Here is a 12,804-nt window from a genome sequence, read left to right on the forward strand (position 1 = left end):
AGGGCAAACCTAAATGCACTAAACCGTGACTCTGAAATTATTCGGTTCCACTTCTCTCCCCCCTCTGACAGAAAATGCGTCTAGTCATGGCTGAACCAGCCCTGCGATTTTTTTTGTTTTTTTTGAATGACCATATGTTACTCACAATTTTACTTGGTCACAAGTACTTCTTAAAAAAAAAAATAAAAATCCTTTTGAGTCATTGTTTGAGCTCACTGCAGATGAAGGATCAAAACTAATCCCGGGGTTGGACACCACAAGGTATGCACTGCACCTGAAAATATCTGGCTCAAACCCTGGGAACAGAGAGAGCTTTCCATAAGAACAGAGAGAGAAGCGTGAGGTGAATCCCGCCAGTTGTGAAAACCCAGATCAGGTGGCAATCCGGGTCAGCCACTCTTCTCTCCCGAGTTGGCCGCAGGAAAGGCACAAACAGCACCGACAGCAGCACGGGCTGCAGCCCTCCGAACTCGGCCGCTCGCAAGGCGTGCCAGCCGCGGCACGCGAGGGCTGTACGGCCGTGGGCCATCGCCGGGGAGGAGCGCGGAGACAGCCGCGCAGCACGGCCTGCCCCGCACACCTGCCCCGTCTCCTCGGGCACTGCGGTGCCTGCTGGGTCCGCGGCGCCACTGACACGGGGAGGTCTGGAGGCAGAACGTCCTAACAGCCACGCGGTATCTCGGCGCCGTCCGGCCACGCGGACGTGCTTACACCTGAAGAACGTCCTACGTCTCCGTCATAAGATCCAGCCCTAGCTTTGCGCTTACACAGATCGGAGGAAGGACAGCGCGCAGCCCTCGCGGGGGGGACGCGAGGGACGGCCACAGCACCTCGTCCCCGAGACCCGCGCGCCACGCACGCTGTCCTCCCGCCGCCCCCCTCGGTAGGCCTCCCGCGCGGCGCAACGCCTCCCAACCGCCCCGAGAGCGGGGCCACGCGGCAGCGCCGCGGCCGTGACCGCGGGAGGCCGTCGGGAGGGGCCGCAGCACCCCAGCGGCCGGGTGGAAGGCGGGCGGCGCGCGGCGGGCGGTGCGCGTGCGGCCGCTGCGCTCCCCCACCCCCCCCACCCCGTGCGCGCGCGGCGGCCGTTATGTGCCGCCGCCCAGGGCCGCAGCGCCCGTGTTCCCCCGGCGCGGCCAGGGCAGGGTTTCGCTCGGCTTGGCTCTGTGTCACACACAGATGTGACTCTTGTCTGTTCCCTGCGAATGTACAACCGTGACGGCTCACCTCCTCCCGCCTCCCTTCTCCCTCCACCCGCCTCCCCCCCCCCCCACCCCAGGCACAAAAAAAAAAAAAAAAAAAAAAAAAAAAAACACCCTTTGACAAAAATCTCCTCAGATCCCACACCGAGCAGCAGCGGCCGCCGCAGCAGAGCCCGGGAACGGATGGAGCAATGGGTGGGGAGCGGGAACCCGGCGCCGCCAGCCCCAACTTTCCCCCTGCCTAACTTTTCGCTTCTCTTCTAACGCTCCGCGCGGCTCTCCCTCTCTTCCCCTCCGCCGGGCTCGGGTGGCTCTCTTCGCTGCTCCCCGCTCGCTCGGAGCTCATAAGGAAGCGGCGAAGCGGCGGGCGGGAGCGCGACCGGGGCGAGCGGGCAGCGGAGCGGGAAGGCAGGGCGGGAAGGGAGGGGAGAAGAGGAGAAGGGAGGGGGCGGCCGGTCCGCACTGCCGCGCTCGCCACGAAGTTGGCGGCGAGCGCCGGGCGCGTTTGACAGCTGGGCGCGGGCGGGCTTCGTGGCCCCGGCTGGCACGGAAAGTTCGGAGGGGAGGAGGCGGCGAGGGGGCCGCTTCCCCCGCCGCGCTCTCCCCTGCCTCCCGCTCCGCCGCCCTTGCCCGGGAGCAATAAAAAGCGGCGCGGGGGTTCCGCTGTCCTCGCGGCCCCTCTCGCAGCCTCCCCTGCCGCCTCCCCTTTCCTCTTCCCCGGCCCGACGGCCCAACGACAACAAACCAACCTGTGGAGGCTCTGACCCGGACCTGGGTCCCTCCTCCCATCGCTTCCAGCTCTCCGCTGGAAGCTTTCCCCTCTCTTTGCCTCTCTGCTGCTCGGGCTGAACTTTTGGGGGCTGAAGTTTTGGAGGAGTCCGGAGGAGAGGGAAAGGGACTCTCATTTCTGCTGTTATTTTTTTTTTGGGGGGGGTGAGGGGAAGGGAGGGGGGACGGAAAAAACATCAAGAACAACAACAAATCCTCTCGTTTTTGTTTTTGAAACCTCGCTATATTTTTTTAGTCCAAACCACCTGAAGGTGTGAGGGTGAGGGACAGACAGGAAAGCGGGGAGGACGAAGGGGAGGAAGGAGAGACGGAGAGAGGGAGAGTGGAGAGGCGCTGAGAGTCCCGAGGCAGCAGGAAGGGTGCAGGCACTGCCGCTGAGAGGAGATCGAGAGACAGGGGGTGCACTTGACAACCAGCATGCAGAGATGGTAAGAAGTTTCCAGCAGCCTTTTCGTTTTCATTCTAGCCTGTGCTTTGGTTTGATGTGATGAATCAGTGGTGCAGCAAACACCAGCAGCCCCGCTCGCGGTCCGCTGTGTTTCACTCGACACAAACCAGCGGCCGGGAAGCGAGGGAGGAGGGGGTAATAAATAAATAAGTCAGCCCCGTGCTGCGTGGATTGGGGGAGAAAATGACTTAGAGGCTGTGCTAAACTTCCAGAGAGTTTGGGGGGTTGCAATGGGATGGCCACATGCTTCTTACCGCCTCCTTCTCCCCGCTGAAGGCACGGGGATAGTTTTTTGTTGTTTGCTTTTTTATTTGCTTTTTGGTTTTTTTTGTTTGGCTTTTTTTTTTTTTTTTTTTTTTTTTAATGTGTCTGTGAAGGGAGGGAGAGTGAAGGTGGAGTGGGGCTAAGTGGGGCGTGCGGTGCTCTGATCCTTTCCGGACACCACCTTCTGCTCGGAAACGAGCGGGGTTTTGCTCACAGCGGAAAGGTAACCCCCGAGAGCGGGGGAAGGAGCCGCGCGTTGGCGTACGAAGCATCGCCCGGGGCAGGAGGCAGAGGCGCGACCCCCCTCCCCGCAGCCTTTGTTGTGCATGAGCCCGCAGCGCGCCGCTCCGTCCCCGCGCCCGCTGCCGAGGGAGGGGGCAGCCCTAGCCCAACTTCCCCCAAGTTTTAGTGCGTGCTTCGCGTGCTGTGCAAATGCACCTCTGGGTTTTTGCAAAGGAGGGCTGGGGCTTCCGCGGCCTCTTGGTTTAAAAATAAAAAAGGCGAAATGACTGGGGACCTCGTTTGGCTGGAGTCCTCTCATCTGGGCTTTGATGTGAAGATAGGTTAAACAGCTGCGAAGAGCAAACACGTCTAAAGAGCCGTGACTCCTCTGACGTGCGTAGTGATAACCGCTCGTACGAGCAAGTGGACCGACCTCGGCGGGTGATGAGCGGTGCTCAGCCCACACTCAGCGGAGTGGTGCGTTTCCAATTGCTGCTGGATTACTTCCGTGCTTCAGTCAGCGTCTGTCACCTCACTCCGGGGATATTACGTATTTGCCTTGTGTGTCTCTCTCGCGTGTGCGTCTGCTTGTGCGCACGCACACAAACTTACACGTACAGAATAATATGTATATATGTATAGTGTGTACATACATATGTGCATGTATACATGGCAGTCATACTCTAGATACAGCATGTACCTCTGTGTGAATGGAGAGCTTGAGATGCAGGGTTTGTATTTTTCCCTTCTCTCCCTGACATGACATGTCTTGTTTCAGTGATCAAAGCCTTTGGAGTGTAGGAGATGCAACTGTCAAATGTAGGCAACAATAAGGAAAAAAAAAAAAAAGGGAGGGGGAAAAAGCAGCGTGTGCCCAGGACTGTGGTTACAGTAACGCTGACAGAAATTAAAGTGGTTTTGAAAGCAGCATGCGATTTATGATGGTTCCCATTTACCCTAGAGTCAAGCTGTTGTAAAATTGATGCACGAAAGACATGTAATAATCCGGTGTACCCAGGATTAAAGTGGCAACGAGTGTCTTTTTGTGTGTGAGTCTGGCCAACAGTCAAAATGGTTTGAAGCAATTTTTAAGTAAGAAGTCAAAGCAGAATATTACGTATTTCGTTTCTTAACCCGTGTGTTAGCCGTGCATGTTGGAATATTTTTAGGTGGAAGTGGACTTTTCTTTCTCGTTATCTTCCATTTCGCCTCTCCGTATGACACATCTTCCTAGACAGAAACTTTAAAATGGGGTAGCGTTTTTGTCATACGTTCAAAGCATAAATGCTCACAGTGTAATTACTGAGTTCATTTCAGACAGTAATATTTTATAAGCCTGATCAGCAGATCTGTGCAAGAATACAAAGTTCCTGTAAAAGTATGTGGAACGTTCCATGCCCTTAAAAATTGCAGGAATTTTTAATCTGAAATTTAATGGGGCATATGAGCTGTCTGATACGCTGCAGTTTCATTTTAAGCTGCCCAGTATTAATGAACCATCCAGCTGTGTATGAGTTCTGCCTTAAATTCCTAAATCATGTGAATTTAAAAATATATATATACTTATTTATTTCACTAATATTTCGAGCAGTCCATCTTTACACGATGCAGATGCAAGAAAATCTCAATGTAAATTATACACTAATTATATAGTAAACTCCTTGTAAAACTTGGGAATGTGAAAGTGTTCCTGAAACGCGTACATCTTGTACATACATTAGGAAAGGCTTGCCTTGGTACATTATTTTGTAAAAACGCAACACAGGCATTTTAGGGGCACAAACTGTGCAGGCCTCTATATTTAAAAACGATGTATTTTTACTACTGAGGTGTATGTGATTACATTAAGGAAGTAAAAGTACGGACAAAAGCAGAGTTGACTATTTCTATATTAAGTGTAACTTCTATAAGTGTTACAGTTTGAATTTTCTAGTGAGTTTCTGAGTTCAGTGCTTTACATAACATTTTGTCCTCATCTTGCTTGCTGTCAGAGATGTTTCATGGTTGTGCAATTGCTGCAGTCAAGAATGCCAATTTGCATTCCAGGAGTGTCATTTGATTACTTTTATCTGCACAGCTCGAAGACCAACCCAGACCTCTCATTTCATCTTGCCATGTCACGAGTCAGTGCTGTGTCGTCTTTTAAAAAATCTGCCTGATTTAGACAAGAAAGAAAAGTACTTTTATGTTGCAGCCGCAGTCCCCTGCTAACTTGTCAGCAGCAGGATATGATTCACTTGGGCCCAGAAGAGTGGTACAGAGATGAGGGTTAGGCAGTTCAATAAGCCCATGGACAGGTAGTGTGTGACGTCCCAAGAGAGCTTAAGTTAATGAAGAACAGGTCTGCTTAGTTCTTCACACTCTGACCTGGTGCTGTCCCCACAGTTTTCTCATTTGATCTTTCCCAGCAAATTGATCTTTTCTAGTACTTTTTTGCCTTCCAAGTTAGTCCTTGTGGGACTGAAATTAGCAGAGCAACTTAAGTTGGATAATACAGCTGTTCAGAGAAGAAGAAATTGGACACTAGCTCATAAAGGGGGAGGGGGATGTAAGCTATTCTTTCTGTTGTTAGTTGAGTTTTCTTTCTTTCCTTTCTTTCTTTTCTTTCTTTTTTTTCTTTCTTCCTTTCTTCATTTCTCCCTTTCTTCCTTTCTTTCTTTCTTCCAGCTTTATTTTAGAAAACTTCACAATAGCCAATAGTCACATTACTTTGGAAGTTTGCTTTCTCTCTTATTTATAGTCTGTATGGATGGTCCATTGCACACCACATTAAATGTGTATCCTTTAAATAAAACAAACATGCTTGCAGCAAAGGCTGCAGGTTTGTTTTGGTATTTGTCAGTTGAACTTGCTTGTTAGAAATGATTTGCTAGTCTGTAATGAGGCTTTTACAGTTGTCGTAAGACATTTTAAATATCAATTGCACATGCCAACTGCATTATTTATAGCCTGCTAAATAACTGTAATTCCATAGTATCCAATACTGAAATGCAGTGGAGATTAAACAATAAAAGCCATTACAAATGGTATGTGTAAATATTATGGTAGGTGAGAATACAGTCAGAAAATTACTACTGGCATTACTGGTTTTCTGAAAAAGCAGTGTATACAAACATATTGGTATATTGGTTTTAAACCAAGGCTCTCTGTATTTGAAATCTGAGTTCTAGAATGGAAATATGGTATTACCTATCGTTCTTTCACATTAATTTGCACATAGTAGTTGAAAAGCGGAGTGGAGATGTGTTTGGGTGTGTGTGTGCACATGTACACATGTATGTGTGTATTTAAATACACACATGGCTAGCTTGTCAAACAATGTAAGATTTCAAACTAGAATTTTGTAAATAGCTTATGTTGGAAATGATTAAGGGGGTCTTTATTATGCTGCACACCAATAAGCAGTATTTAACATTGTATATCACAGCAGATGTTCTCACATATTTTCCATGTCCTTTCAAGCTGTAGAATTGAAAACGCTGCTGAACGAAAACAAGAACCCTTATGTATGGGAAATGCTGCTCTCTCTTTCCTTCAATATTGCTTTTGAACATGGGAAGGAAATGTAAAGGATCATTGGTCAGTTAAGCTCCTCTGCAGAGCTAGAGGGAGCTTCACGATTTTATTAGACATGTCTAAGGTAAAAAAAAAAAAAGAAAAAGTAGAAGAATACTCTGAATCAGGAGTGCTGATTGCTAACTTTTTTAGAGGCAGTGATGTACCTTCTAGACTCGGAGGTGACTTTGTTCTATGTTATATGTGCATGTGTGTTAGACTTATGGCTGACTACAGATGTCATCAATTTCAAACAAAAAACAAATACTGACAGCAAAGTAATTACAGTAAAAGAAATCCATGTAAAACAATGGATTCTTTACTAAAACAGAATCTGTATTTTTTCCTCAAAATCAGAGTTCCTTTTTCCTTTGCATATCAAGCATAATCAAAAAAATTTGGAGACCTTTATTCGCTGTGTTTTTTTTTATTGAAAGAGCCCTAAGTCTGGGTCTCCAAGTTTGCATGGGGCTTTTGTTTTAATGCAAGCTATCAGTATGTGCTGGGGAAAAATCAGCCGTATCTGGACATACAGAAAGTTCCCCATATAATATAAAACAAACAGAGCATTTCTGTCACTTTGGAAATGTGTATTGCTTCCCAATGTAGGAATTTGTACTTAATTTAGAGAAATAGCATTTAATATGGCTTAATAAAAAGCATCTGTTTAAACCTTGTATTCTCTGTCAGTTTCATCCCACCTAAATTCTGACATATTTGTTCCAAAAATGCATTGATCGTAATTGCTGCTTAATAGTTATATGGCAGCTTTTACAAGCATTACTTTGGACAAACTTACTTACATTTAAGTAAATGATAAAATCCAGTGAGATAAACGACCAGATTTGTCTCCTTTATCTCTTGCACAGTAACTCTCATTATGTGCCTTGCTAGTAAAAGCCTTTATTTGTAGATTATTAGAATCTTAGTACACTCAGGAGCTCTGTTGTAATTTAATGTAGTTGTTCAAGGAGGTTCTGCGATTTTAGAATCATTTCGTAGTGCTCTTACCACATGTTATAAATATGCATATTTTATACTCCAGATACACATGCAAATAGAATCTGTCCTATTCCAGGTAAATCAAAGTTGTTGAGGGAGGATTCTTTTCATCTGCAGAGTCTTTTTCTGTACTTCCTCTTGGAATATTTTATGTGAAAAACACAAATTTGGATAACTTTGGATAATCAGATTTGTTTTTATTTGTTACTGTAGAGAGTGAGAGTTCTTTATGTTTTTTTAGAAAACTTTTTTTTTTTTTTTTTTTTGGTGGAATTGAAACATCCCTCTATTTAATTAGATTTTAATAGAAAATTAAAAAGACCTACATTAACTCTAAAAATATGTTGTTCACTGTGATTATTTTTCATTATAAAAAATGTCTGCTGTGAATCACAAACAAAAAGAAATCAAAATACCATAAAGTAATGACTGAAAAGTTTATAAGTCACCATCATCTGGTGCACTGTCTGGAAGCTCAGCTGTGTTTTTGCAGTGTGTTACAATTGGTTGTGTCTACAGTTCTGCTGCATATAAAACTTAATAAAGCAGGCCTGTTAGAATTCTTCGGCTATGGGGAGCATTTCAGACAGTATGCAAAGCATATTATGAACTGTTATCAGCTGTAAATGAAATTGAGTGCATGTACAAAAGCTATCATGCTGTCAGCTGGAATCACACTGAATTAGTGTTGCAACTTTATCATAATTGTCAAATATGTATTATTTTGAAACTTGTGATTTGAGCTTTTAGTCAGTGCTTTTTAACGTTCAATACAAAGATGTAACAGCAAACAAAAAACATTTTTCCCTCATTGTGACCTGACATTTGCCAAAGTGCCCCATGCTGAAATTTCTTTTCAGTATCTTTTTTTCTTCCAAAGCCAGACATGTACCCAGACACAAAAGCCTCTGTGTATAGCAAGCTGTTTTAAATATTGTGACTCGACGATGTGCTGTCCTTTCTCTGCTTGAGCCAAGGATCTCTGCTCAGTGTCTGTGGATTACCAAGTCCCTTCTTTATTGTACCTCTTGTCAGCTATTCCTATTCATTTAACCTTTCATTAGTGTCTGTGCAGCTTCACTGTCTGGAAAGGCAAGAAAAAACCTAAAGGCCTACTGTCACAGTTATTAGATTTCTCGGTTACATCCCAGCAACCATAAAGGAGTAAGAGTCAACACTATTGTCATGCATGCTGCTGTCCTGGGGAGCAACTCTTCTGTGCATGTCAAGGACATGTGCCACATGTTGATAATGCATCCCAGGGATAAATGCACGACATGGGGGATAAACCAAGGCTGGCACTAATGAGCTTTGTAGGAGTTATTGCAAAGACAAACAGTTGTGAAGGAATTTTGCTTAAAATGCTGAAGGAGATGGACTTGCATTAAGTGTTGCCAAAGATTGCTTGTGAGGTTCTTGTCAATCATGTTAGTTTCCTTTAAGTTCCATTTACAAGGGAAGAAGTGTTTTCAGTGACTACAAAATGTATTGTTTTTCTTTTTTCTTAAGCTAACAGGATAAAAAGTGTACTCAAAATAGTACTCAATAATACGATCTATGATTTTCATTTTTCTTTTTTATCATTCTTTTTGATCAAAACCTGCAGTCCATGCAAATTGCTTGAAAAGCAATCTAAGAATATGAATTACAGTGTATTTTGAAATGTTACTTTAAGGAAAGCTTTGAATTCACTATAAGTTTTGTAAAAGCATTGACGTAGATTTGATGAAGGCATAAATTTGAGCATACGTGAGTACATCTAAGTAGTTTCATCTATGTTTGCCACTCTAGACAGTATGTATAGCCAAAATTAGTAATTATGAGACTGTTCCCTAATTCCACTGTTCCCTCTTCCACTTAGTCCAGTGTGATGTTCATATATATTTTGCTTCCAAAGCTCCTGTGTGGCCCATCATACAGACAGTATTAACTACATCCAACTGAATTCCGAGCTTTCAGTTTTTACAGTAGTGAAAAAAATTCATGCTTTTCCCTGACGTACCTTACCTTTTAGAACATATCCAAATCACATTTTTGTAAATAATGTTGTAAGGATACGATATGCAATTTTGTTTGACTTGCATAAGGAGATATTGGTCAAAACAAAATTAGACCTACAGATTAGTAATTAAATTATGACTGAATTGTGCCTATCAGTTCTCTGTAAGGCATAAGACTATAATGTTGGTGCTATTCTTCCTAAGGTAAAAAGTGGGAATAAAGACACAGAAATCAGCTGAGTTTCAGCTATTTGAAGCTGTTGAATAAAAGTTTCCTCCATGCTTTCCATGTGGCATCCTAAGAGGTCTTTAAAGATGATAAATCTAGTGGGCTACAGAAAAATTCTTACGACTTCTTTAGATTAACTTCTTCATAAAGTGTCAGTAATCATCATTTATTGATAAAGATGCTGAGCTTTTTTTTTTTTTTCCTTGATTAATTCTGGTATGAAAGAGGCAAAGAGTGGCTGCACCTTTTACTTTAGTTGAACACTGAAGGCAAAGTTACCTCCAGTGTAGTAGCTGGAAGCAGCAACAAGTTCCTCCAAAGGAAATTGCATTTGAAAGAAAATTCAGTAAAAAAAAAATTATTCTTCTTGTTCAGACCCTGGAAACATTTGTACCTCTGATACTGAATTCCAGTTTCCTCAGATTAAAAGAGAAGCTGTTATATTTTGTGATTTAAATTAGAAAAATATTTAAACGGAACAAAATATTCAGACATGAGCTGGAACAAATGCACTAGTGCCTACTCCATTTAAAACATCCTTTCGTTATTAGACTGATATTAGCTATGATGAATCTAAAACTTACTACATGGTTCCCAAATCAAAGATGAAAGGGCCAGTTAGGAATCAAATAAATTTTCCTGTTGAAATGTAGCATTTGACATTTAGAAAGATGTGCTCAGCATGATGAACCACTTCTCTTTATGGAAACTTGCCTGGTGATTTTTGCACTGAAACTACTTTGAAATTGAATCAAACTCTAATAAATGTGAGGTAAATTAACTTGGAAGTCCTGATTAGTGCCATTTTGAGCTAAGGGAAATATATTCCTGAAAGCTCTTCCCCTCCCTTCCCCCCTCCCCCCTCTGTTTTATTGTTAATGCATGCCAATTTTCATTGCTAAGTAATCATGTTTGTTCTTTTGATAGACTTACTAGTCTAAATCCATTGCCTTTGTGTGGCAGTGCCCTAGTTTTATTAATGAAAGATTTTGTTATTCACCTTACTGTGAAAGCAGCTCGTACTGGTCAAATAGCCTTACACTCCATCTATACTCTCTTTCAAAGAGTTGTCATTATTCTGTAAAGTAATTTACAGTGTACAGTACAGTTTGGCATTGCTGTTATACTGATCTGATGCCAATTACATGTTTCTAAAAAGCTACTTGAAATACTTTCCGTAGTGAGGGTCTGCACAGAATCGTAGGGATCAGCATTGGAAATCTTTGCTGAAAATGCCAAAAATTAGTGATAAATAAATAAAAAATATATGAGTAAATATTAGTAAAAACTTATAACTTTCTTCTCTGGCAGGGCATGTCATATTTTCAGGTCATAGTTATCAGGTATATTTTGAGTTAACTTTTTGAAGATACCTTGCTTCTGATCTCCTGTGCAATATGCCGGATCAAAATAAATGACACTACGAAGCAGCTGAATAAGTGATTAAATATGGTATTTAAAGAGGCTGAGGAATTTATATTCTTCAGTACACAAACTGGCATTTAGATCTTTTCTATACTTAGGTGCAAATATTAAAAAGTAATGTATGACATTGCATAAGTAATGTAACTAAAAGCTTCTGAGGGATTTTTAAGTCTAAGCTGATTTACCATCCACATGGTAAGAGAGTTAGCCCCCCCCCCAAAAAAAAGAAAAGTAGGAACAGATAGCAATAGCAGGTAAGTGATGTATGATTAAAATATTTTGACTTTTATGTTGCTCTTCTTCATCAGCTTTTAATTTCAGAAAGTAAGCTAGTAATTTCTCTATTTCCTGCTAATCATAAGTAACTTGTGCTTCTTACATATCTCACCAGCTGGTACATTTACATTATTTATTATTTGAGTTGATTATTTCATAAGCAGGAAGTCATTCAGTTGTTGAGTGGATTCTCCTCTGAAAGCAAATATGCATCCCTTTTTGTCACTTCTTTTGAATGCTTCTCACAGCATGAGAGCAGCAGGAATGTAAGTAAGCTACTTAGATGTTCATAGTTGGGTTTGGGGATCAGAAAGCGAGAAGTTTATCATCATCTCCTGCTGATAACTTTCATGAGTTAGTTTCAGGAGTTTGTTTCATGACTTTCATTAGTGGAACGGTCGTGTAGCTCTAGTCACCGTAACAGGGCAAGAGGCAACTCTGCACACCTTTCCAATCTCTCTATCTGCATATGCAATTTTGTAGCCCTCTGGCTATTAAATGGTTCACAGGTGTGGCCAGTAGGATGGGATAAATTTTGCATAATGTGCCTTTTATAAAAAACATCCAGCAGTCACTTGGCAATATGGAGGATTTGTGAGTATGTTAGATAAAACTCTGAGGTATGCAGGGAGTTACTTTCCACTGTCAAATACTGAGTGTCAAAATTCACTCTTCCTGTGCAATTCCCATAATTGCCAGACTTTTGAAGGACCTAGCCACAGGATGTTGAATTGTTGCAACAGAGAAACTAGATGAGTGGTAAAGACAAAAGTGCATTCTTGTTCTCACCGTTACGGATTTAAACCTTGGTTGCAGATGCAGAATGCAGTACAATTGTCCACCTTCAAAATTCAGTTTGAAATGTAGTCTGTTTTGAGGATTGTTATTGCCCTTGTGGTGATAAGTTTACAATAAACTAACATAAATTTAGGCTTTTAACAAGCAAAATATGCATGTTCCTTATGATTCACATATTTCAAGAATGATTTTAATTTAACATGCTTTTTCTTTTTAAAAATACTGGTGGCATATCTGGCAAGATCAACTACAGATGTACTGGAAGTTCAGAATTTTTGCTGCAGCTTTTCTGAGGGATGTGTGCTTGCCTGTGTGTTTGCCTACGTGCATGTAGATGTGCAATATATTATTCTGTATACGTACACAGTATGTTATTGCACACATTTATATATAAATTATATAAATATAAGTATATATAAAAACCAGACAGATGTGCATACACTCAGTACACATATACATGCATACAAACAAATATACATTTTGTACAGAAGATTTTATGGAAAGCTACTTATGTTATCAGGAAAGCTTTCAGGACAGTTCTGGTTCTTGACTACATGTAAGAAATAAATGAATCTTAACAGATATCTGTGAAAA

The 12,804-nt window shown here is 42.5% G+C and overlaps 1 protein-coding gene across 1 annotated transcript in view; it reads left to right on the plus strand.

Moving 5' to 3' along the window:
- Nucleotides 1-3,369: 3,369 nt before the first annotated feature.
- Nucleotides 3,370-12,804, plus strand: part of BNC2 (basonuclin zinc finger protein 2) — a gene marked incomplete at both ends in the record, with an annotated part of 333,419 nt that continues 323,984 nt past the window's right edge. Inside the window, one exon of the mRNA XM_079548483.1 lies at nt 3,370-3,402. Within this exon, the coding sequence (XP_079404609.1) occupies nt 3,370-3,402 (33 nt within the window). The remainder of the gene's footprint in view (nt 3,403-12,804) is intronic.

The sequence above is a fragment of the Tetrao urogallus genome (genome assembly GCF_951394365.1).
Source record: "Tetrao urogallus genome assembly, chromosome: Z".
In the NCBI taxonomy this organism is placed as follows: domain Eukaryota; kingdom Metazoa; phylum Chordata; class Aves; order Galliformes; family Phasianidae; genus Tetrao; species Tetrao urogallus.